This window comes from Paroedura picta, chromosome 3, assembly GCF_049243985.1.
Source record: "Paroedura picta isolate Pp20150507F chromosome 3, Ppicta_v3.0, whole genome shotgun sequence".
Lineage (NCBI taxonomy): Eukaryota > Metazoa > Chordata > Lepidosauria > Squamata > Gekkonidae > Paroedura > Paroedura picta.
This window is the reverse complement of record NC_135371.1, coordinates 2,925,150-2,950,886: the sequence shown is the minus strand read 5'-3', so window position 1 is coordinate 2,950,886 and position 25,737 is coordinate 2,925,150. Positions and strand designations below refer to the sequence as shown.

General features: G+C 54.8%; 1 protein-coding gene across 1 annotated transcript; it reads right to left on the bottom strand.

The window, feature by feature from the left end:
- Positions 1 to 1,898: 1,898 nt before the first annotated feature.
- On the bottom strand, positions 1,899 to 25,432 carry LOC143833823 (uncharacterized). Its single transcript, XM_077330048.1, has 8 exons — positions 25,139 to 25,432; positions 22,574 to 23,432; positions 22,032 to 22,167; positions 20,294 to 21,314; positions 10,596 to 10,661; positions 7,087 to 7,810; positions 6,223 to 6,355; positions 1,899 to 5,088 (listed from the first exon to the last, which is right to left on the bottom strand). The coding sequence occupies exons 1-8, from the start codon at positions 25,330 to 25,332 to the stop codon at positions 4,217 to 4,219; spliced, it is 4,005 nt and encodes a 1,334-aa protein (XP_077186163.1). The 5' UTR covers positions 25,333 to 25,432; the 3' UTR covers positions 1,899 to 4,216.
- Positions 25,433 to 25,737: the final 305 nt, after the last annotated feature.

Here is a 25,737-nt window from a genome sequence, read left to right as displayed (position 1 = left end):
CACAACCCTTCCTGCCCACTCACATTCTGAAGAGCTGTTTTTATACCCCACTTTTCATTACACAAAGGTGTCCCAAGTGGCTTACAAACACCTTCCCCCTTCTCTCCCCACACCACCCCGGAGTTGGGGCTGAGAGAGGTTGGAGAGAACTGTGACTGATCAGAGGTCTTCTGACCAGTGTGTGTTATTGGTTAGTGTGTTATTGACCTGTGTGTGTTATTGGCTGCACCTGGAGGAGTGCTTGATCCGCCTATATATGAAGAGCTGGGTTTTCATACCCTGCCTTTCACGACCTGAAGGAGTCCTAAAGTGGCTCACAAACTTTTCCCTTCCTCTCCCATGAAGTCGATGGGGCCGAGAGAGCTTTGACAGGACTGCTCTGGTAAACAGCTCTTTGAGAACTGTAATTAGCCCAAGGTCACCCAGCTGGGAGGGTGGATTTTGGGGAGAGAGCTCAGTCATAGATTCTACCATCCAAACCAGTCAATGTATCCCTGAAACTTGTTCTATGCAATCTGGAGATTGATTTTCCATTTTGGATCGGCTACCATGTCTACAGTGTTTATTTTGTGATTTATTTCATTTCTTGAATCTTGTACATTCCATTTTCTCCAAATTGGGGACCCATAACCTGTCTCTCCTGTTTTCTTCCTTCCCCTATCGGGAGCACACCTTTGAACTGGAGTGATATCCCTCTTATTGAGAAATTAGAATGTGCCTTAGCAAATGCTTGATGATTTCCACAGAGAGGGCAGCTGTCAGGTTCTTTTGGACATTTTCTACGCTGCTGGTGCGGCCCTTTTCAACCTTCAGACTGTGGAGGCTCTGCTGAAATGTTTCTCAGGCTTCAAGGTACCACGGAAGTGATGTCAGCTGGCCATGCCCCCACCATACACATCATACATAAATAAAAACATGAAGATGTGTAAATAAAATGTCCAAATAGACATTAAAAACCACCCCTCCATCTCCTTACCTCATCACTTTGTCTGCAATGTCCATATGCAAATAATTTAGAATAGAATACTATGCAAATATACATATGCCTCCTCCCATTGGCAAATAGCTACACGGCAATAGATTGTTATAACACTGTAGCAACAATCTCCCGGTGCCCAGCTTTCCCTGTGTCTCAAGCACCATCCTGGCAGTATTAAGACAAAGGCTCAAGCTGCACCTTTCCCTTTATCACTCTACAATGAAAAGGGCTAGATGAATTAAGTTGGAAAACTATTAGACTGTTGCAATAGTTTGCTATAATGTTATAGTGCTATAGTAACCTATCTCTTCCCAATCTTTAAAACAGGCTTCTAGGGTTCTGTGTGTGAGAGAGATAGAATGAATGGTGGTCATGTGGAATGAGGTCAGGAAAACCACACGCCATCCCAAAGCAATTTTGCTTGCAAAATATCGTATCAACAAAGCAGGACACAAACAGAGCATCACATCGGGTGGCTGATCCCTCAAACAATGAAGCAGTGAAGAGGTCCAGGAGGAGTGAGACTTGTGTGCGAAACCCAGACACGAGAGTCTCAAGAATCCATGTTAAAGAACAAAGCAAAAAAAGAATTTGCTCACAAATACGTATATGTACACAAAATACCTTGAAGATTAATCTACAGATGAAAACAGAAATATTTTTGCTTGGACTGTTAGAAACTGGGGAGAAAAACCATGGGACTTTGTTTTTATATATGACACCAGCAGCATGACTATTATAGGGGGCACAGATCAGATCCAATGGGATGAAATTAATTCAAAAGAAATTCTGTCTAAACATCCGGAAGAAGTTCCTGACAGTGAAGATTCAAGGGGGTGGCAGGTTACAGTGGATGAGTGGTTGTGAGCACAGTGCAGGGGGTTGGACTAGATGACCCAGGAGGTCCCTTCCAACTCTATGATATGCTCAGAACTGGAAAACTCTAGAACACTAGCTAATAATTGGAAGAGCGTTTGCAAAAACGGCAAAACCTACATCCTTGATCAGAGAAAAACCCATCGCTTCTTTTGTGTCTCACTGGAAACCCTTTATCTGTTCCCTTATATTCCTAATTCCACATTTCTTTGCCAGGTATCTCCTATCTTTTCCATTTCTTCTTTTCTCAACAGTCTTTCTTCTTTTAGGTATGCAACATTTTTTAAGATTTTTATTTAAAAACACAAAACAAAACAACCCGGGGACATGCCTCCAGCCAAAACATCACATTGCTTTATTGTTTCAAAGCCTTTGTCTTGGAGAGGGCGAAAGGTGCACAGTGGTGGTGGTGGGGGGGAAATCATACGTTTTGTCAAGGTTGCATAAAGACAATTCTATCCCCTCTTAAAAACAACTACTAATAACAACTAAAGTGGGGGGGGGAGGATCTTAGCAAGCTAAACGAAGGCATGAGGCCATCTCACTCTTTCTACAAGAGTCTGGCGAGTTGGCCAAAGCAAAAAGGGAAATGCCCGAGTGCTGCAAATGGGGGAAAGGGGGGTTCTCTGGGGCTGGGAGAAGGCCTATCCCGGCCCTTTCACCAGTGACTGGGTGGGAAGTCCTTTGTCTCTTCCTGTCGAAGTGAACGGGAGCCACGCAGGAGAAATTCAAGCCGTATCCGCATGTGGAGGATCAGAGGCCAACGCTCTTAACCACAACACCACGAGGGTAGAGAGAATGATGCCTGGAAGAGAGGAGGTAGAGGAGGAAGTCCTTTCACACAAAAAGAGAACTCGTGGGGACTCTTGTGACACTAAGGAGAAGTAGCCTTGGGACAGATCAAGAGAAGGGCTTCCTCATCAAAGGGTCATGAACACAAGGAATCCCCTGCCACAGAAAGTGAGGTGGCTACAGGCATAGACAGCTTCAAGAGAGGACTGGATAAACGCCTGTAGCAGAAGTCCATCTGTGGCTATTAGGGAACCAGCTTACCTGCAGGACCACCTCTTCCACTGTACTCCCCCCTCCCAAAAAGAGCTTTGAGGTCATCAGAACATAATCTGCTCAGATCCCCAGCCCAAAAGAGTTGAGACTGGGCCAGGGCCAGGGCCTTCTCCACCTTGGCCCATCCTTCCTGCAATGGCTGCGTTTTCCTAGTGAGAGACCTTCCAGGGCTGGTTGTGACCTGGGACTCCCTTGGCAGTCTCCCATTCCAGTGTTCACCAGGGGCAACCCTGCTTAACCTCCGGAAGACAATGGCACCTTCAGGAGGTGGGCTGGAGGGGGCTATATTCCTGCTGCGCTCCTTCCCCTCCTCGTACTCCGTCCTTCCCAGGCTCCACCCCAGATCTCCAGGAATTTCTTAACCCAGACTTGGCAACCCTTCCCCAGAAGTCTCCATCTTTGGGAGGCTGGAAAAGCCTTCTCCTGCTTGCTCCTGGCTGTGGGATTGTCCATTGCCTGCTTCTCTCTCTCTCTTTCCCCATCTGCCTTTCTCCACAAAGAGGACCCAAAGTAGTTTTAACCAATGATTTTTACAAAGAACTTATAGATTTTTCCCCCAGTTTAAATAAAATATGGCTGCTGCACAACAACAACAAAAGAAATGTAGGCGATATTGCGTGTTTTGAACTTGCAGTAGACCAAACACCAGGAATGAGGGGGTGGGTTCGTAGGCCTGGGGGGAGCACAAGGGATGTGGCCCGGGAGCCGAGGTGGAACCACTGGAAGAGAAGGAGCATTTATCTGGGACTGTGATGTTCTGTAGTCTTTGTGCTGGGGGGGGCAACAGGGGGAGGGCTTCTGGCCCCGCTGGTGGACTTCCTGTTACCACCTAGGCTTTGGCCAACGGGTGACACAGAATGTCGGAGTGGATGGGCCACTGGCCTGATCCAACATGGCTTCTCTTCTGTTCTTAGATCTGTGACGCTCTGTATTTTGGGTATTTGGGTGGCAACCGAGGGAGTTTCTGGAGTTCTGCCCCTGCTGGTGGACCTCCTGATGGCACCTGGATTTTGGCCACTGAGTGATGCAGAGTGCTGGACTGGATGGGCCACCGGCCTGATCCAACATGGCTTCTCTCACGTTCTCTTTCCCACCAAATCGGACAAGATGGGCTTGTTACCCAAAGAAAGCTGCACAGCCTGCCCCCCCCTGGGCATCATCCCGGGACAGAAAGGGCATTCCCGACACCTCCCTCTGCCCGGAGAGGGCAGCTGTGCGTGGGGGGGTTCTGCCTCAGCAGGAGTGGAAATTCACCTGGTTGCCAGGAGGCAAAGCCGACAGCAACCAAAGGACCAGCTAATTTGCAGGCGGTTTTGGGGTCCCGTAAGATGGTGCCTCCAAACGAGGCTTCTCCTCCGATTCGTAAACCCGGACGGAATCGTTCAGCGAGAACAGGCTCTGGCGCGTGACGACCACGGGGTGCTGGCCCAGACGCTCGCCGTAGTCCGAGCCCCCGACAGGGATCCTCTGCGGGCAGGAAACGCCCGGCTGCTCCGAAAAGCCCTCTCCGCAGTTCACGGTTTTGAACGGCCTCTCCCCGGCGTGGATTCTCTGGTGGGAGGTCAGGTAGGTGTTCCGGCTGAAGCTGTTTCCGCACTCCAGGCACTTGTGTGGCTTCTCCCCCGTGTGGATTCTCTGGTGCGAGGTCAGGATCGCCTTCTGGCTGAAGCACTTCCCGCACTCCAGGCACGTGTAGGGCTTCTCTCCTGTGTGGATCCGCCGATGCTTTATGAGGGTTGAGAGGTCACAGAAGCTCTTCCCGCAGTGCGAGCAGCTGTACGGCTTCTCCCCGGTGTGGATCCTTTGGTGGGAAGCCAGGAGGTCACTCCGGCTGAAGCCCTTCCCGCACTCGGAGCATTTGTATGGCTTCTCCCCGGTGTGGATCCTCAGGTGGATCTTCAGGCTGGACTTGTAGCTGAAGATCTTGGCGCACACGTTGCATTTGTACTTCTCCTTCGGCTTCTGCTCCCGAACGGGGGGTGCCTCGCGGAACCCGCCCCCTGGGCAAGGACCGGGCTTCTTCCTCCACTTCTCTGGAGGGTGGTTCCGCACCCTCCTCTTGTGGCCGTTCTGACTCCCAAAGTTCTCCTCCATCCTCAGGCGATCCGTTTCGGAAGAGGGGATGCCGAACGGGTCCCCTCCGTTCTCGTTGCCTTGGACGTCGCCGACTGGAATAAAGAGAAAAGCAGGAGGGAGAGAGAGTTGGGCTAATATTTATTTATTGGCTTTATATACCACCCTTCCCGGCAAGGAGGCCCGAGGCGGTTCACAAGACACCTTTCATTCATCATGTTATAAAACATTTAAAACACTATTAAAACTAGGCTTGAGCGGTTCGGTGCCCTTCAGCCAGTTCGGAGGCCATTCCAGCACGAAGCGGCTAGCGCCCCCTCCCACTCCCGCGCCATGGCCACCGAACCGCCCCGAACCGCTCCAGCCTAATAAAACCTTGCGATGTTCCGTTGTTCCTACTTGTTAACTGATTTTTACAAACTGTTTTTCATAAATGCTCATCATTTCATCTTTTATTAGCTTTCCAGCATTTTTTTTAACCACCTAGCCAGCCGTAACGTAATAGTTTTATACGGTATAGAGAGATGCATTTAAACTTTTTTGATTTTTCTCGTAGAACTTACAACTGATAATGAACTAGTAGGTTTTTGGCTTATTTATTCGTTATTACATACACAGGTGTTGCCCATGCATGGCTAGTTGGCTCTTTTCTGTAACACCTTGTTTATGTGTGTTCCTGTGCTGTCCTCATTCCCCTTCTGCGTACCACACAGATCCTCTGGCCTTGAGCCACGCCCCTCATGTTTTCCTGGTGCCAGGCAGGTTGCCACGTTGGTCTGAAGCAGCGGGACAACATCTGAGTCCAGCAGCCCCTTTCAGACCAACAAAAGTTCTATTCAAGTTATGTTGCAGAAAAAAGCATTCATTCATTCATTCATTCATTCATTCATTCATTCATTCATTCATTCATTCATTCATTCATTCAATGACTATTCTAACACTATTTAACAATTCAACAGATGGCGGAATAAAACACCCTTCCCACTGTTCCCCTCAGATATTTCACATCTACATCTCAGGCCAAGATCTACCACGCCAGCAGTAGTGCTTAGCACTAAACAGTTTTATATATCACAAATAAAACTTGGTTGGTCTTAAGGGGGGGTCCGGTAGGACTCAAACTTTGTTCTGTGTTTTACTGAGTTAGTCCTTTGGTCCCCCTCACAGTTTCAACTGGGGATGCCGGGGATTGAACCTGGGACCCGTCGGCTGGCCTCTCACCCACTCACCCTGAACGCTCACAGTCTCCCTGTCCACCTCCTCCTTCAGCTCTACGTACAGAGCCCTCTTCCCGGTGTCAGAGGGAGCTTGCTCTGGCTCAGAGGCATCCATCTCCACTGACGGCCCTGCTGTGGCCAGCGCCTGAAACAGGAAATGAAGACGTAAAGCTGCCTTTGACAGAATCCATCTGTTCACACTGTCCCCAGATCTCCCGGGTCCCAGGTTCAGAGCTTTCATGTCACCCGCTACCTACTGGAGACAGTGGGGATTGAACCTGGGACCTTCTGCACACCCACGCAGACGGTCTACCACAAAGCCATGCCCTCCCACCTACATTAACCTGCCTTTTCCTGAGTTAGACCCTCAAGTCTGCTTCATCCTTTCACCTGGGGATGCCAGAGATCAGACCTTCTCAAATTTAAGCTGATGTTCTGCCACTAAGCCATGACTGCCTCTCTCCTTGGTCCTCTTTCAGCAAAGAAGGATGGATTTAGGGACAGTGATTGCACAGTAAGGGCCAAGCCTGCCTCAGTGCAGAATCACCCTAAAGCAGGGATGGCCAAACTGTGGCAAACACTGGCTCATGGGAATTGTAGTCCATGGACATCTGGAGGGCCACAGGTTGACTACCCCTGCGTTAGGCTATTATCCCTGGACGAAGGGGTTATGTAAATACGAAATTATGTTGCTTTATATGAAGCTGAATTTTTTCTGTTTTTATACACTGTTGGAAGCCACCCCGAGACCTCTCCAGAAAGAGGGGTGGCCTAAAAACCACATCAAATAAATTCATGAATAAATAAAAATCAAAAACGTCCCTACTCCTCCCTCGGGCGACACGGAAGGGTAATCGGGAGCTGTCCTCCTCTCACCTGCTGCTCCCACCGCAGAGACTCTTTCTGCATCCACAGGAAATCCTCGGCCAGGGCCACCGCCTGGGAGCAGGTCTCCGGCCCGCGTTCCCTCACCCAGCTCTGGATCTCCGGGGGCAGGACGGTCAGGAACTGCTCCAGGATCAGTAGCTCCAGGATCTGCTCCTTGGAGTGCCTCTCGACCTTCAGCCACTGCCGGCAGAGCTCCTGGAGCCGGTTGTAGACCCCCCGCGGGCCCTCGGCCTCCTGGTAGCGGAAATGCCGGAAGTGCTGCCGCTGCTTCTCCCGGCTGATGGTGTCCCCTAGCAAGATGGCCGCCTTGGCCTTCCCGTAATCTTTCCGGTCTCTGCCTTCCAGCCGGTTGAAGGCCTGCTCGGCTTCTCCGCTGAGGGCCGGCAGGAGCCGGGTCACCCACTCTTCCTTGGGCCACCGGCAGGCTTCCGCCACCTGCTCGAACGAGGCCAGGAAGGCCTTGGCGTCCTCCCAGGGGGACGCTTCCGCCATCTTCTGTGAGGCTCCCGCTCCGGTCTGAGGGGACTCCACGTTCTTCAGGAAGTCTTGCCACTGGACTTCCCACTGCTTCACAACCTCCTCGTTGGGCTCCTGTTTGATCTCATCGCCTGGTATCCTACGCAGGAATCCCCTCACGCTCCTGTCCTGGAGAGGCAGAGCGGCCTGGTCGGCGGCCATCTTTCCCACCCTCTCGTCAAAGATCCCCCAGATCCTGAAGGAGAAAGCAGACGTTGGAAATAAAAGGCGATGAGCGCACACATTGACTCTGTAGTCCTCTGGGGCAGGGGGAGTCAATCTGTGGTCCTCCAGATGTTTGTGGACTACAATTCCCATGAGCCCCTGCCAGCATTTGCTGGCAGGGGCTCATGGGAATTGTAGTCCATGAACATCTGGAGGACCACAGGTTGACTACCGCTGCTCTGGGGAACAAATTGGGATTCAGACGGTACTCCAGGGTTTAAGAAGGGCTAGTGTTTTGTACCCCGCTTTTTACTATGCAAAGGAATCCCAAAAACAGCCTACAAACACCTTTCCTCTCCCCACAAGAGACACCCTGTGAGGGAGGTGGGGCTGAAAGAAGTCTAAGAGAACTGTTCTATGTGGACAGCTCTGAGATAACTGGGGATGGCCCAAGGTCAGCTAGCTGGCCGCATGTAGAGGCGGAGTGAGGGCTCAAACCTGGCTCTCCAGATTAGAGTCTGCTGCTCCTTAACCACTATACCACGCTGTTTCAGGAGACAAGGAGCTGGGTTTTTTTATACCCCACTTTTTACTACCTAAAGCGGCTTACTCTCCCCACAACTGACACCCTGCAAGGTAGGTGGGGCCGAGAGAAGTCCAAGAGGACTGCTCTGTATGAGAACAGCCCTAAGTGAACTGTGACTAGCCCAAAGTCACCCTGCAAATGGAGGGGTGGGGAATCCAAGGTGGTTCTCCTGATTAGAGTTCACCACTCTTAACCACGACAACATGCTGGCTCTTGTGAGAGCACGAATTTCCCTCAAAATGGTCCAAATAAAATAACCAAAAAGAAAAGTCAAAGTAGTTGGCTATTAACAGAGGCTAAACAGTACCTGAAGCAAGAACAGTTGTACATAACCTCTGTAAATATTTTGCCAGCCAAGAGATAAGAGGTTTTTCTACCCAATCTCAACATGGCTGACAATCGTTGTCACAACAGACACCTCTGTGCCCCACAACAGAAACCCTGTGAGGTAGGTGAGGTTGAGAGAGCTCCAAGAGAACTGTGACAAGCCCAAGGTCACCCAGCTGGCTGCATGTGGAGGAGGGGTGGGGAATCAAATGTGGTTTTCCAGGTTGGAAGCTGCCGTTCTTAACCACTTCCCTATACTGGCTCAAGGGAGGGAGGGCTATCCCTGACCCACGGGCTAAGCCTCAGAAATGTCTCATGATTACATCAGTAATTACACGGGGCAGAGACAGATAAAAGAGGCAGAGCGAAATTCCCTCAAAGCAAGGGCTTTAGCTAATTTGGGTGGAAAGCCGAAGGGGCTAGCTGGCATTATAAAAGGAAGCTCTCTCTGATCCTGCGTTGAGCAGAGGGTTGGACTAGATGGCCTTTGTGGCCCCTTCCAACTCTTATGATTCTGTGATTCTGTGGGACAACAGAGAGACTCTAAGGTGGGGACATCTCTGCAGTCCCGAAGGTGAGTTACTCGAGGCAGAACCCAACCCCCGCTGGCAACAGGGGATCCTAAATCCACATCCAGCTGCAGATTCACTGACTCCCTGCGGGAGGTAATTTGGGGCTCCTAATTCTGCAAAACTAGGGGGAGGGAGGTTATGGAAAAAGGAAAGTTTGGGGGTCACCTGAATGTAGGTCAGGGAATTCAATTCCTTAGCTACACCCAGATATTGAGGGTTTGGATTAGGAAACCCAGTTCCTTAATCACAGCCAGAGGGTTGGGATCAGGGGATCCAGTTTCTGAACCTCACCCCGATAGGGAGGATTACCGAAGCTCAGACAGAAAACGGATGCTATATGTTCAGACCTATAGAAATGCACTATGCGCAAGGTCTGCCACCTTGAAAACAAATCTCATGGGATTCAATGACTCCACAAAATTCTCTAGCCACACTTAAAAGTCACCTGCGCCTTCCCTCCATAAGACATCACCTTGCCCCTCAGCCCTGCAGGGAATCTTGCTGCTGCGTTACAGTAGGACATTCCCCCCCCCCGACTCTTTCTCCATTAAGCAGCTCTCAATCTCAGCCCCAATTCCTTATTAAGACCCCCTCAAAAGAAAACCCCAGAATGACTTCCTTGGTCAGCTTGGTGTAGTGGTTAGGAGTGCGGACTTCTAATCTGGCAAGCCAGGTTTGATTCCACGCTCCCCCACGTGAAGTCTGCTGGGTGACCTTGGGATAGTCACAGTCCTGATAAAGCTGTTCTGACCGAGCAGGAATATCAGGGCTCTCTCAGCCTCCCCTACCTCACAGGGTGTCTGCTGTGGGGAGAGGAAGGGAAGGCGATTGGAAGCCGCTATGAGCCTCCTTCAGGTAGAGAAAAGCGGCATATAAGAACCAGCTCCCCCCCCCCCATTTCTTCCTAAGTGCTCCTCCACCAGGCCAGCAATTCTTTCAGCAGGAGGGGTGAGGAATCCCCCCCCCCCACCACCAAGTTTTGCTTCTTATAGTCCATCGGCCAGAACTGTGGGGCAACCTCCCCTGGACAATATGACAGCCGAACGAGCTGGGTAGAATTTTCAAGTGTACAAAGAAGCAAACCACTCCCCGCCCACAGAAAGCTAGCATCTCAGGGAGGGAGGGAGGGGGTGGAGCTCTCCTGCGCGCTCCTGTCTCGTGCTCTGGCTGGCAAGAACTTTCCCACCTGCGGCCAAGTGGTCCAGCTCCAGGGAAGGCTAAGCCGCTGCATCTTCCCTCTGAGCCAGCCAGCCAGCCCCCCCTCCAGTGTAGGCTCCTTCCCCCCCCCAGCCAGCCAGAGCTGCTCCCCTCGCCCGCTTTTCTGCACTCACCCAGCCAATCCCCCCCTTGGCGAAGCCGCGGCCACTTCTGGGGCAAAACTCCACTCCGAGGAGCGACTTTGCAAAGGAGGCGGCGAAACAGGAAGGGGCTTGTCCCAGCTGGCCGCTCCCTTCTAGGACTCCGGACTCCGCTTCTCTCCAGCCCAAATTTGGGGGGGGGGGTTGCAAAGCAAGGGGTTTTGCAAAAGAGGCGCCGCCGGTCTCGCCCCCTCCCTTTTTGCTGCGTGCGCCTCCGGGCCCCGATCCCCACTCCTCGGCTGGGAGACGGATCTCCCCGGCTGGGCACAAAGAAGCCCCAAAGCCGGTGGAGGAGGACGCCGCGTGGGAGGGAGGGGAGGAGAGCAAGGGCTTCTGGGGATTGTAGTTCGGAGCGAGGACGCGAAAGACGGGCGGGTTGCCAGCTCTGGGTTGGGGAATACCGGGAGACTTGAGGGGGTGGGGTTGGAATGTGGCCATTTCCTCCAGGAGACCCATCCCCTGGAGATCAGTTGCCATTCCAGGAGATCTCCAGGCACCACCTGGAGGTTAGCAACCCTAAGAGCCAACAGGATCCGGGAACAGCTATATCTTTACAGCCAAAGTGGTGTGGTGGTTGGCATTGGTACCCCGCTTTTCACTACCCAAAGGAGTCTCAAAGTAACTTAAAATCACATCCTCTTCAGCTTCACATCCACAACAGACACCCTGTGAGGTAGGTGGGGCTGAGAGAGCTCTGAGAGATCTGTGAATGGCCCAAGGTCACCCAACTGGTTGAAGTAGTAGGAGGAGGAGGAGGAGTGGGGAATCAAACCCAGGTCTCCGGATTAGAGCCTGCTGTTTTAACCCCAATCCTACTGGGGTTAAAGAGCAACCGACTCTAATCTGCAGAACGGGTTTCTCCGCTCCTCCACCTGCAGGCAGCTGGGTAACCTTGGACTAGTCCAGGTTCTCTTATATATCAGTTCTCTCAGAGCTCTCTCAGTCCTGCCTCCCTCACAGGGTGTCTGTTGCAAGTAGAGATGGGGACAGGTGTTTGTAAGCCATTTTGGGACTCCGGGACTTCGTGTCTGTTGCTTCCTTTCCAGCCCATTCTCAGCTCTCCAGATCTCCCTCCCCTTTGATCCAAAGCAGGGGCACCGGGCCGCTTAAAGGGGCCCAGAAGTAGCCAACAGTCTCGGGGCCACTCAGCTCAGGCCCTGCCACCCACGGAGGAGTGTGAATTGACCTGCTGCAGGAGGGGCTGCTGGCGCGCTGGCTCTGATGCCGGTTTTTGTTGGAGGGCTGGAGTCCAGAGATTCCCAAAATGCAGGTGAAACTGCTGCCCTCTCAGGTTTGGGAAACCCATGGAGATGTCGGGGCCGGTGCCTGAAGAGGGTGGAGTTTTGGGGAAGAGAGAGACACCCAGGAGGTTATAATTCCAGTGAACAGTGGCAAATTACTAACACCGGGAGGCTCAAAATAGGGTCAGGATCCAACTGAAATCTTTCCCCACCCTAGAAACACCTACACGTGGTGGCCCACAATTGATCATATGAACGTTGCAAAGCCATGTTGGTCTGAAGCAGCAGACGAAAGCTTTATTCTAGGGGTCACGGGACTCAAATGTTGATGTACCCTTCCTTAGGCCCTGTCAAAACGCCAGACCTGAGAAGGAAGCAGAGACTCCTCACACACAATCACTGGGGAAAGGCAGGGCGGAACCTACGCTGGTGTAAAGGAGCAGATGAGGAAAAAGCCTCTCTAGGAATCCATATTCTGAGTGAATCACTGGAGGTCTTTTTGCTGCAAAGAAAAGCACCTGTTAAGATTCTGGGTCCAGATAAGGGTTACGGGATACGACTGAGGATTCCTAGAGAGGCTTCCGGCTGGCCAGGATTCCTCCCAATTGTGCTGACTCAGATCACTCATGAGAGAAAAACGGGGCTGGTGAGCTGCCTGGGAAGCTTATGGCTCTTTGGCCCTTGGCCTGACAAATGTTCTCAGGGTCAGATGCAACCCATTTCAGCCCTGGGCCAGGAAAATGGTCTCAGGGTAGGATACAGCTTATGCCAGCCCTGGGCCACTCAAACACTCTCGGGGTGGGATGCAACCCATTTCAGCCCTGGACCAGACAAAAGGGCTCACGGAAAGACGCTACATTTCAGCCCTGGGACGGATAAATGGTCTTGGGGTGGGACACAACCCCTTATTCTTAGAATAATTCTTAGGAATCATAGAGGACCTCCTGGGTCATCTACTCCAACTCCCTACAGAATGCAGGATATTCCCAATTTTCTGCCTGCTCACAGCAGCCCCAGTGTCATACCAAGATGATGTCCCCCCAAAAACAGAATGTCTGGCCTGGAAGAAATTCGCCTCTTAACCCCAAAGAGGCAATCGGCATTCCCCTGGGCCTGCAAGAAAGGGCCACAACAGCCAAGCTCTGACACAGCCCCTTCTGCCCACCCACTCCCAATCTGCCCAAGTTCACAGAATCAGCCTCTGCTTCAAAACTTCCAAAGGAGGAGAACCCACCACCTCCCGAAGAAGCCTGTCCCACTGAGGAACTGTTTTAACTGTCAGGAAACTGCTCTGTCTTACTTCCCCTTTCCTTGCTGTGCAGGTTGAGATCAAATAAATAAGGCACTTTTTGAGAAACATGATATGACTTTTATTGTCTTAGAACCTCCAGGGTCCGAGGCGGCTTGTCTGCAGGGCAGAGAACCACACTGTTCATAACTGCGGGTGGGCAAAGAAATGTGACTCCCTCTTCGGCAAAAACACAACACAAAAAAGCACAGAGTGGTGCCTGAGCAAGCTGAGGAAGTACAGTCTTGCTAACCTCACACATCAGCGGTCTCTTATGTACATGCGTGATGCCAAGCCACATCCAGCTTATGGCGACCGCAGAAATGAGCTTTCAAAGGAAGTGAGAAGCAGAGGTGGGAAGCCTTTGCCTTCTTCACAGAATAATAGGAACATATAGTTGAAAGGGACCTCCAAGGCCATCTGTCGTGGTTCGATCCTTGGTGGCTTGGGAACCAGACCGAACCCCGCCATCAGAGGCGCCCGCGATCACGGAGGTAGGGCATGGTGATCACAGGCAAGCCGGCAGCTGGGCGCCCCACCCGATCGTTGAGGTGGCAATGGCCGCTAAAGAACCTCAATGTCCCCCTCCACCTTTTGACAAGGGCCCGGAGATGGCCCTTTGTTCCAGGAAAATGGGCCATCGGGAACCCCGGAAAACCTCGCATATGTGCATGAGTCATGATTGTATCAGCATGTTCCCTCCGGAAGTACTGGGTGGGGCAATACAGCCAAAGGAGGTGGGTTTTGTATAAAAGAGAGCTTCCACCTGGAGTTCGGTGGAAGCTCTTACTCCATACCAGCGGACTCCACGTTGCTGAAATAAAGCTTGTTCCTGTTGTATCGTCCACCCGGCCTGGCGTGACGTTTTCTTCAAGGGGCACCCTGTTTTTTCAGTTAGCAAGCGGGTTCCCGACATCGTAAGAGCTTCCCCCCGAACTCCAGGGTCGGCATCGCATCCGAGCGCTTATCGGGACGGATCCAGAGATGGCGTTTTCAAGCAACGAGGCGGTCTCGACCCCCACGAACCCCGGGAACATGGGTTTAATGTCCCCGGGAGATTTCCTCCGAAAATCGGGGGGCCAGGAGCAGCTGTCCGGGACCCCGAGACCCTCGGCAGCGGCGGCCAAGGGAAGGCGCCGGGCCATGGGGTTCCCAAGCACGGCGGGGAGCGCGCCGAGGTCTGGGGGGTTGGCCCCAACCTGGGACACCCAGCTGAGGCAGGCGCTTCGCCCGGTAAGACCTGAGGAATCCCTAGAGGACCTGCGGCGGGCCATGGCGGACTTGGCCAGGCGCTTGCAGGCAGCTGAAGCCCGTGAGCAAGCTCGGGCCGGGCCCGGAGGGACTGGTAATACAACGGCGGAGGGGATCGCGTCGAGTGAGGACGCCTCCAGCGACGAGGACGAGCCCGGCACTGGTGAGCGGGCCCCGGACCCCGACCCGGAGCAGTTTTCAGTCCCGAGTAGGCGAGACGGCCAGCGGAGAGGCGAGACAGCAGAGGATCTCGGGGGAGCAGGTGAGCCGACGGGGCGGCGAGAGCCGGACCAACGCAGGAGCGACGTGCAAGGCAGGGAGCGGCACGGCGTCGTTGGGCAAGTTGGTAGCCGGTGGAGCGGAGCAGGACGAGACGGCGGACGCCGAGAATCCCGGATCCGGAGGGGGTCGGACTACTCTCCAAAACGTTCCCCCCCAGAGCTTAAGGCGCGTTTCGACGGGACGCCGGACGACCTCCCGCAGTTCCTCCTCCACGCGCTGACGCATGCCCGGAGATATGGAGACCGGTATGAGGACTCCGAGGACTTGGTCTGGGGGGTGGCCTCGTGTCTCCAGGGCAAGGCGGGTCAGTGGTACCTGGGGTTGGCCGAGCGCGGCGACCCGGCAACTCAGGACCTGCAGGACTTCGTGGTCGCGCTCCGCCGACGATTCCAGGACCCCCAGGCTGAGGACAAGGCAAAGAGTCGGATCAAGGGACTTCGACAGGGTACTAGGGGGGTTATGGACTATATAGACATTTTCCGGAGGGAAGCAGGCAAGGTGTTCTCCTGGAACGAGGAGACCCAAATCGAGTACTTCCGGGAGGGCCTTAACCCGAAGCTCAGGGAATGGGCCGTGATCAAGGGGACGGAAGAAGATCTGTCTACACTGGAGGGGTGGTGTTTCGTGGTCGCCAAGCTGGAAGCCAGCCTGGGTTGGGCCGCCGCACCCCCCCGGGAGGCCAAAGGCGGGTCAGCCGAGGCGCCAAGACCGGGCCCCGACAACTCTCGCCCCAAACGACCCCCGAACCCCGAGCGGGAAAGGAGACGCCGGGAAGGACTGTGCCTGAAATGCGGGGGGTCAGGACATTTCGCAGCAGCGTGCCAACGGCAAGGGGGGGAGGACCGCGGGCTCTCCCAGGGGGGAGGTGCGACACGCCCCCAGCAGGCACGCCGGGCGGAGGACCTCCGCAACGAACCGGAAAGCGTCCAGGCGACGGGAAACGGCCAGGACCTGCTGTAGACGGCGCCGGGCAGCAGGTCCCGCGGTGCGAGGGAAAACCCCTACAGCATGAGGCGCGACCTCCGAACGTGGTAATTTTAGAGCTCCGGAACCCGGAGAACGGACTAAGTTGGGTGGGGGAGGCTCTTTTGGACTCTGGATGCGACCACAGCATGGTCCACCCCCAGATAGCCCGGGCTTTGGGGCTACCGAAGCGCATTCGGAAGGTTCCCCTGGTTTTCGTCCAGATGGACGGCAGCCCGATTCAGGGGGGACCTTTCGGGGAGGAGGTGGGTCCTATCGCCATCCACATAGGGGACCACCAAGAGCTGCGGTGGCTGATCCAGGTCCCCGTAGCGGGATATCGGGCGGTGTTGGGCCTGGATTGGCTGAAGGAACACAACCCCGTGGTGGACTGGCGGGCGGGGACCCTGAAGTTCGACTTGACGGTGGGTGCACGGCATCGGGTCCCCCGCGAGAATTCCAGCCACAAGAGGACGGCGGCGCGTCCCAGGGGAGCGGCGGCGGCGCAGCAGGAGAAACCAGAGCCCGAGGTCCCGCCAGAGTACCGAGACCTCGCAGCCGTTTTCAGCGAGCGGGAAGCGGACGAGCTACCCCCACACCGCCGCACGGACTGCGCTATCAACATCCCAGAGGGGGCGGTACTGCCCAAAGGGCGCATCTACAAAATGAGTGAGGGTGAGCTCAAGGACCTCCGGGAGTTTTTGGAAAAAAATCTGGCCCGAGGTTTCATCCGGCCCGCTTCCAGTCCCATGGGAGCTCCAGTCTTGTTCGTCCGGAAAAAGGATGGGTCCCGACGGCTGTGCCAGGACTACCGGGGCCTCAACGCCATCGCAGCGGGGAACGCTTACCCCCTCCCGCTGATCCCGGATTTGCTGGCCCGGCTGGGCAAAGGGACTCTGTTCACTAAGCTGGACCTAAGGGAGGCGTACTACCGGGTACGCATCCGGGAGGGGGATGAGTGGAAAACGGCGTTTAACTGTCAATTGGGACAATTCGAATTTAAAGTGATGCCGTTCGGTTTAAGCGGGGCACCTGGGGTTTTCATGAGTCTAATTAATGAGGTGTTGCAGGACCTTCTGTTTCAGGGGGTGGTTGTTTATTTGGATGACGTCCTGATCTACAGCCAAGATCCCCAAGAGCACGTGACCCTGGTGAGGGAGGTGTTAAAGCGCCTGCTGGCAAACCACCTATACGTGAAGCTGGCTAAGTGCGAATTCCACCGTCCCTCCCTGGACTATTTGGGCTACCGCATCTCAGCCCAGGGCATAGCTATGGACCCCGAGAAGGTGCAGGCGGTGCTGGACTGGGAAAGGCCCCGCACCCGGAAACAGCTACAAAGCTTCCTGGGGTTTGCTAATTTTTTTAGAGGCTTCATCCCCAGATACTCCTCCGTAGTGGCTCCCCTCACGGACTTGCTAGGTACCAAGGGGAGAGGTCCTCGCGCCACGCGGCCCAGCGCAGCGCTCGGCTGGAATGAGAAATCGGAGGCAGCGTTCCTGGCCCTCAAGCAAGCTTTCGCGTCTGAGCCCACGCTACTGCACGTCGACCCAACCCAGCCGATGGTGGTACAAGTCGACGCCAGCGACGCAGCAGCCGGGGCGGTTCTCCTGCAGCGAGACCAGGCGGGACAGCTGAGGCCGGCGGCCTACCTCTCACGAAAATTCGCCGAAACGGAGCGGAACTGGTCTACCTGGGAGAAGGAGGCGTTTGCGATTAAGTTCGCCCTCACCGAATGGCGGCATTGGCTGGAGGAAACAGAGGAGCCGTTCGAGGTCTGGACAGATCACAAGAATCTGGAGGCGCTCCGGCAACCGCGATCCCTGAACGCCAAGCAGATGAGGTGGGCGGAGTTCTTTTCGCGGTACAATTTCAAGCTGGGTCACATCCCCGGCAAAGAGAATTTCCTCGCGGACGCCCTCTCCCGGCTGCCGCATCATGGGGAGGGGTACGCTCCCTGCACCAGGTCTGTGTTCGGTGAGGAGCAGCTGGGACGGGGGGTCGTCACTAGGCGTCGGGCCCGGGGGGAATGGGAGCCCGACCCGGCGACCGCCCCGCTCCGAGACCGCCTAGTGGCAGCCTACGGGACAGACGAGGAGCTGGCTGAGCTCCGGGACTCTTTGATTTTGGACTCCGGTCTCTGGCGGAGGGGGGAGGCTGTCTACGTCCCGGAAGGGCTACGACGGGAAGCCCTCAGCCTCTGCCACGATGCTAAGACCGCCGGGCACTTCGGTTTCGTAAAATCCTGGAAGTTGGCCCGGCGGCGGTTTTGGTGGCCCAGTCTGCGGCGGGACACAAAAGCTTACGTCAGTGGTTGTCCTGTCTGCCTGACCTGCAAGCCGGGGGTTGGCAAGCCGAAAGGGCTGCTGCACCCGCTCGAGGTCCCGACCCGGCCGTGGTCAGTGATCTCCATGGACTTTATAACAGACTTGCCTCCCAGCAAGGGGAAAACGGTGATCTGGGTGGTGGTAGATCTATTTTCCAAACAGGCCCACTTCATTCCTTGCGCCAGTGTCCCCAGTGCTTCACAGTTGGCTCGGATGTTCCTGGATCACGTGTTCCGACTGCACGGGCTGCCGGACAAGGTGATTTCCGATCGGGGCTCACAATTCGTGTCCCGGTTTTGGCAAGCTTTCCTGCGCCTGTTAGACATCGAGCAAGGGCTGAGCTCCGCTTACCACCCCCAGACGGACGGGCAGACCGAGCGGGTTAATCAAGTACTGGAGCAGTACTTGCGGTGTTTCGGTTCCTATCATCAAGACACCTGGGTGCCCCTGCTCCCCCTGGCCGAGTTCGCGTACAACAACGCAGACCACAGCAGCACGGAGATGTCGCCTTTTGCCGTCGTCTACGGGACAGACCTGAGACACTTCCCGGAGCTTGGAGAGGTCCCCGCCCGGGAATCGGCCGACCTTCGCGAGTGGGGGAAGCGTGCCGGGAGCTGCTGGAAGTCGCTGCAGGAGCAGCTCCACAAAGTCAAGGCAGCGCAGAAAGAGGACGCCGACCGGAAGAGACGACCAGCTGAGGAGATCCGACCGGGGGATCGAGTTTACCTTTCCACCCGGAACCTCCGGTTGAATTTGCCCAGCAAGAAGCTAGGCCCTCGGTTTTTGGGGCCTTTCGAGGTCTTGGCCCCGATCAACGAAGTTTCGGTCAAGCTCAAGCTCCCCAAGAACCTCCGGCACATCCATCCCGTTTTTCACGTGAGCCTTCTAAAAAAAACTCCGGACGGTGACGTTTGGCACCCCGTGTTTTCCCCGCCAGCGCCCGAGGTCCTGCCGGGGGGGGAGCACCACGAGGTGGCGGATATCCTGGACTCTAGACTCCACAGGGGGAAGTTGCAGTACCTCGTGGAATGGAAGGACTTCGCTTTGGGGGACCGGGAATGGGTCTGGGCAGCGGACGTCCTTGCGCCCCGACTCACTGAACGTTTCCACAAGCGGTATCCTGGCCGTCCCGGGGGGTTGGAGAATGGACCTTTGGGGGGGCAGAATGTCGTGGTTCGATCCTTGGTGGCTTGGGAACCAGACCGAACCCCGCCATCAGAGGCGCCCGCGATCACGGAGGTAGGGCATGGTGATCACAGGCAAGCCGGCAGCTGGGCGCCCCACCCGATCGTTGAGGTGGCAATGGCCGCTAAAGAACCTCAATGTCCCCCTCCACCTTTTGACAAGGGCCCGGAGATGGCCCTTTGTTCCAGGAAAATGGGCCATCGGGAACCCCGGAAAACCTCGCATATGTGCATGAGTCATGATTGTATCAGCATGTTCCCTCCGGAAGTACTGGGTGGGGCAATACAGCCAAAGGAGGTGGGTTTTGTATAAAAGAGAGCTTCCACCTGGAGTTCGGTGGAAGCTCTTACTCCATACCAGCGGACTCCACGTTGCTGAAATAAAGCTTGTTCCTGTTGTATCGTCCACCCGGCCTGGCGTGACGTTTTCTTCAAGGGGCACCCTGTTTTTTCAGTTAGCAAGCGGGTTCCCGACACCATCTAGTCCAACCCCTGCAAAATGCCAGAAATTCACAACTACAGTCTTCCTTGGTGGTCACTCATCTAAATTCCAACCCTGCTTAGCTTCTGAGATCGGTTTATGGGTGGCCCAAATGTGACTCTCCAGATGTTGGACTACAATCCCCATAAGCCCCTGCCAGCATGTTGGCAGGGGCTTATGGGAACTGTAGTCCACGGAAATCTTGAAAGCCACTGTTTCGCCACCCCTGGCCTACACCATGCCGCCTTCCCTCCATCAATCTCTTAGTGCCAAATAAAAACAAAACTGCCAGAAGACAATGAGAATACTGGATATTTTTCTAATTGAGCCTCCTGCCCACGGCCACAGCAGCTGCATGAGTGGTTTTATCCTGACAAGAATGGGAAGGTCACCCAGTGTTTGGAAGGCCAACGCATGTGCATGGTGCATAACTAGACAAGGGGCAAATTGCTAACACTGGGAGGCTCAAAATAGGGTCAGGATCCTCTGACTGAAGTCTTTCCCCACTCTGAAAACACCTACACGTAGTTGCCCATGGCAAAGCATTCTGATGTGCAATGCACATGCTGTGCATGAACTGTTTCTGTCACGTTCTGAGCAGTTCTCCGTCTTTCATTTAATAAGGCTTAAATGCTCGGACATCGCTGCTGCACCTTCTACTCTGAGAGGACGTCTCGATGGGAGGTCAGGTGAGCATCTTTCCCGCATTCTGAACATTTGTATGGTTTCTCCCCTTTGTGGGTTTCTTGGTGCGAAGCCAGGTAGGTGCTCCACCGGAAGCATTTGCCACACTCCAGGCATTTGTAGGGTTTCTCCCCTGTGTGGATTCTCTGGTGGGCCTTCAGGCTGGACTTGCTGCAAAAGTTCTTGCTACAGTAAGAGCAGATGTATGGCTTCTCCCCCGTGTGGATCCTTTGGTGGGAGGTGAGGTGCTCACTCCGGCTGAAGCTCCTTCCACACACCAGGCATTTGTAGGGTTTCTCCCCCGTGTGCAGCCTCTTGTGGGAAGTAAGGTTCGTGCTCTTGCTGAAGCTCTTGCCACACTCCAGGCATTTGTGGGGCTTCTCCCCGGTGTGGATTCTACGATGGGCATTGAGGCTGGATTTAGTACAGAAGCTCTTGCTGCAGTCCGCGCAGTGGTAGGGCTTCTCCCCCGTGTGGGTCCTCTCGTGGGAAGCACAGTGGTGCCTCTGGCTGAAGGTCTTCCCACAGTACGAGCATTTGTAAGGCTTCTCCCCCGTGTGGATTCGCTGGTGCCTTTTGAGCCTCGGCTGGTCGGAAAAGCTCTTGTCACAGTTCGGGCACTGGTACCGCTTCTCCCCGGCCGGCATCCTGGGATGCGCCATGAGGTTGATGCTCCAGCCATAGCTCTTCCCGAAGGTCAAGCTCGGGTTTGTTTTCTCCCCGGTGTGGACTCTCCAGTGGGCGTTGAAGCTGGTCTGGCGGCAAAAGAGCTTCCCGCAGGCAGGGCATTTAATCCACCTTTTCCCTTTGTGTTTTTTGGGTGGTGGGTCGCCGTCAACCTTGACAGCAGGTTTCTTCTTCCACTTCTCCATCGGCTGCTTTGTTTCTTGCCCCACGGCATCCCCGAGGCGCTCGTCTGTCTCTTCGTACCCTGCTGCTTCTGCCGAGGCCTTGCTTGGCTCTCCTTTGGGTTCAGGCTCCCATGCAGCATCCCCTGGAACAGACCCCCCCCCCCCAAAAAAACACACTGATATCACAAGGGAGCTCCTTTCTGCAGGCAATCTGTATGTCCCCTTCAGTTTAGAATCCTAGAGTTGGAAGGGGCCTTAGAGTTATGCGTGACTTCACTCCCCAACGTGTTGTGACTGAGAGCCAGCTTGGTGTAGTGGTTAGGAGTGCGGACTTCTAATCTGGCAAGCCGGGTTCGATTCTGCGCTCCCCCACATGCAGCCAGCTGGGTGACCTTGGGCTCCCCACGGCACTGATAAAACTGTTCTGACCGGGCAGTGATATCAGGGCTCTCTCAGCCTCACCCACCCCACAGGGTGTCTGTTGTGGGGAGAGGAATGGGAAGGTGACTGTAAGCCCCTATGAGCCTCCTTCGGGTAGGGAAAAGCGGCACATAAGAACCAACTCTTCTTCTTCTTCTTTGTCTCCTGCCACAGTCATTTTGTGGCTGTGCTTGCCACCCAACATCAGATTTCAAAAGGAGGTCACCGGCTGAAAAAGGCACCCTTGACCCCTGGCCGCTTCTCAAGGCTCCTGGAGTAGGGGGGAAAATCACACAAAATTGCCAAGGCAGGAGGGCCATTCCCCCACTCCAGTCAGGTTGGAGGTGGCCTTTGACTGGGGAACTCGTACACAGGAAGCGTCCCATTCTAAGACGAACCACACAGGACCGGTAAAGCTTTATGGAGCTGGAAGTCCTTACCCAGCTGCTGCCCGGGTGAGCTCGCATTTCCCCCGTCCGCTTCCTGTTTCGCCTCCCCACACGGCTGTTTTGTCTCCACGTCCAATGAAGCTGGGTCCGTCTCAGAGAGGGGGTCGGCCACCCCTGTTGTCAGCTCCTGAAACAAAAGGGAGCCCACATGGTGGAGCCGTGAAGAGCAACAGCTCCTAATCTGGCTAGCCAGGCTTGATTCCCCATTCTTCTGCCACACATGGCCAGCTGGGTGACCTTGGGCTAGTCACAGCAGTAATAGTGCTGTTCTCAGAGAGCAGGTTCTCAGGACCCCCCGGCATTACAGCTCATCTCCAGGTAGCAGAGATCAGTTCCCCCGAAGAAAACGGCAGCTTAGAAGGTGGACTGTATGCATTATACCCCGCTGAAAGCCCTTCCCTCTGCAGGCTGCACCCACAAAGCCTCCAGGTTTCCCCCAACTTGCAACCCATAAGTAGGTGAATATTTCCCTCCCCTCCGCCCGCCCCCGGCTGCCTGGGATGCTCTGGATGTGCCCCGTCACCCCTCCTTACTTGTCGTTCCCGTCTCTCCCCGGCCTCCTGTTGCAGCTGCAGGAACTCCTCAGCTAGGGCCACTGCCTGGGAACAGCTCTCGGGGCCACGTTGCCTCACCCACTCCTGGACCTCGTCTGGCAGGACGGTCAAGAGCTGCTCCAGGACCAGCAGCTCCATGATCTGCTCCTTGGAGCGCCTCTCCACCTTCAGCCACCGACAGCACAGCTCCCGGAGGCGGCTGCACAGCCCCCGCGGGCCCTCGGCCTCCTGGTAGCGGAAGCGCCGGAAGTGCTGGCGCCGTCTCTCCCTGGCCGAGGCGTCCCACCGCAAGAGCGCTGCCTTCACTTTCCCGTAATCCTCTCTGTCGCCGGCCTCCAGGGTGCCAAAGGCCAGCTCGGCTCCCCCGCTGAGGGCCGGCAGGAGTCGGGCCACCCACTTGTCCGTGGGCCACCGGCAGGCTTCGGCCACCTGCTCGAAGGAGGCCAGGAAGGCTGCGGTGTCATCCCACGGCGAAGGCGAAGGCTCCCTCAGCAACTGTGGGATCCGCCAGCCGGCATGAGGGGAATCCACCGTCTTCAGAAAGGCCTGCCACTGGACCTCCCACTGCTGAAGGGAGCCCTCCCAGGGTTCCTGCTTGACCGGCCCCTCTGGCCTCCTCCGCACAGCCCCCTCGATACTCTCACCCGGAGTGACAAGAGGGGGTCTTCTTGAGCCCCCCGATTCCTCGTCCAGGCCGAGGCCCGCTGCCTCAGGACCCTCCACCTTGAACCCCGGCTGCCTCCACTGCCCCAGCTCCGTCGGGATCTGAAGGCCCTGCTCCGCGGACATGTTCTGCCGTCTTGTCGAGGCTGTCCGGCTCCCCAAACAGGAATCTTCTCTAAGGAGGGGAAGGAGAAAGATTTGAGGAATGAGAAAGATCATACGCAGCCTTCCGGCAAGCAACGAGAATCGACGTGAAAAGCAAATGAGGATGGCAGAAACCCAGCAGAACATTTTGGGGTGGATCAGGAACAAGGAGTCCTCTTTCACACCGGGTATTAAGGGGACCCCAAGCGCGGACCTGCCTTTCGCCGAAGTGGTTTGCCAGTTTGTTTTCACAAAGGCAAAGACATCGAGCTTCATTCTTGAGAGAGAATAGCTGGTTTTTTGTACCCCGATTTTCTCTCCACGAAGGGGTTTCAAAGCAGCTTACAATCGCCTTCCCTTCCTCTCCCCACCACAGATGCCCTGTGAGTAGGCTAGCCCGGGGCCACCCAGCTGGCTGCACGTGGAGGAGGAACAGAAAATTAAACCTATTTCTCCATATTAGAGGCCCTGGTTCGTAACCACTACACCAAAGTGGTATCGTGAACGCTAGCGTCAGGGCTGGGTATCGAAAAAGAACATAATGAGGGAACTGTGGAGGTGAAGCAAGGTAGAACAAGGTGGACCGTCACCGACTCTGTGACTAGCCACCTCCTTTGAGGGCAAGCCCTTCGTAGCTGACAATTCCACAGAGGGCTGGCCAACTCTCCCTTCCAGATTTCATCCCAAAGAACATCTCCCTTAAAAACTCTGCCTCTGGTACGCAATAGATTCAAATGAGGAGCCGTGTTGGTCTGAAGTAGCACAATAAATCTTTGTTGGTCTTAAACAAGATGCTACTGGACTCGGATTTTATTCTGGTACGCAATGTTTGGTGCCAGTTTGGTGTAGTGGTTAGGAGTGTGGACTTCTAATCTGGTGAGCCAGGTTCGATTCTGCGCTCCCCCACGTGCAGCCAGCTGGGTGACCTTGGGCTCACCACGGCACTGATAAAACTGTTCTGACCGAGCAGTGATATCAGGGCTCTCTCAGCCTCCCCTCTCTCACAGGGTGTCTGTTGTGGGGAGAGGAAAGGGAAGGCGCCTGTAAGCCGCTTTGAGCCTCCTTTGGGTAGGGAAAAGCGGCATATAAGAACCAACTCTTCTTCTTCTTCTTCTTCTTCTTCTTCAATGTGATATTATGACCATGTCACATTAGAAGGCTTTCCCCTTTCTCCTCTCTGGAAACGGTCTCCCAGGACGAGGTTCGTTTTTCCCTTGTTTGTAACGCAAGACAGCAATTTCACGTCTCCAAAAATAGTAGCTCTGCAATATGGAGTGTATTGTTTTGAAATAAATCAATAATTTTAAAAAAATGCCTCTTGAATGCAAGATCTCTGTTATCCTTGAAACCCTTGCAAACCTTCCTCTCTCTGCTTTGGGGCCACCCCACTCCCTGCCCCCAAACCCCCCCATTTTAGAACATGTTGTTGGGTACGTTGTCAGCTCCAGGTCGGGAGATTCCGGGACGAAGCCAGGGGAAGGGGGGGACCTCAGAGGACAATAATGCCAGAGCCCAGTTGCAATGGCAGAAGGTCCCCAGGAGTGCCCCCCACACGCCCCCCAATTGCTTTCGGTGCAGAGGCAACAGTCCCTCCCCCAACCATATGGCCGCGTCCCGAGTCGCAGTGGACGGGGGAGAGGGGAGGATAAGAAGTAGGGGAATTGGGGGGGTGGGCTTGGGGGGGCTTTCTCTCCTCCATCCCCTCCTGAGATTTCCGGAAAAGCAAAAATGACTCACCCAGGGGACCCCCCCCCCAGCCCAAGGGGAGGAATGTGCAGGAGCTGCAGCCCTTCCACGGGGAGGGGGACCGCGCATGCAATTAAAGGGGGGGGGGGAAGAGGTCTCTTTTCTAGGACTCGCGTCTCTATGTCACCCATAGAGTTGATAACAAAACTCCCAGACGGGCCCTGCGTGGCTTCGCGGTGCCGCATCCTGGAGGCCTTGGGCGCGCGCGAGCCTTTTGTGGAGATGCTATGCAAGAGTCCAAGAAGGACGGTCTAATAATTAAACCAAACAGAGAGAAACAGACCTATCCACTGGCAGTACAATAAATATATTCATAAAAGAAAGAAAAGTGTCCTGTTTTTGTAGTTTTCCTTGTTTCTTTATTCTGTAGGACAGGGGTAGTCAAACTGCGGCCCTCCAGATGTCCATGGACTACAATTCCCAGGAGCCCCTGCCAGCGAATGCTGGCAGGGGCTTCTGGGAATTGTAGTCCATGGACATCTGGAGGGCCGCAGTTTGACCACCCCTGTTTTAGACTGTTTAAAATGTAAATTATATTTATTTTAAATGTTGGGATTTTAGTGTGAAACGCAACTGTTATAATCTGCCCT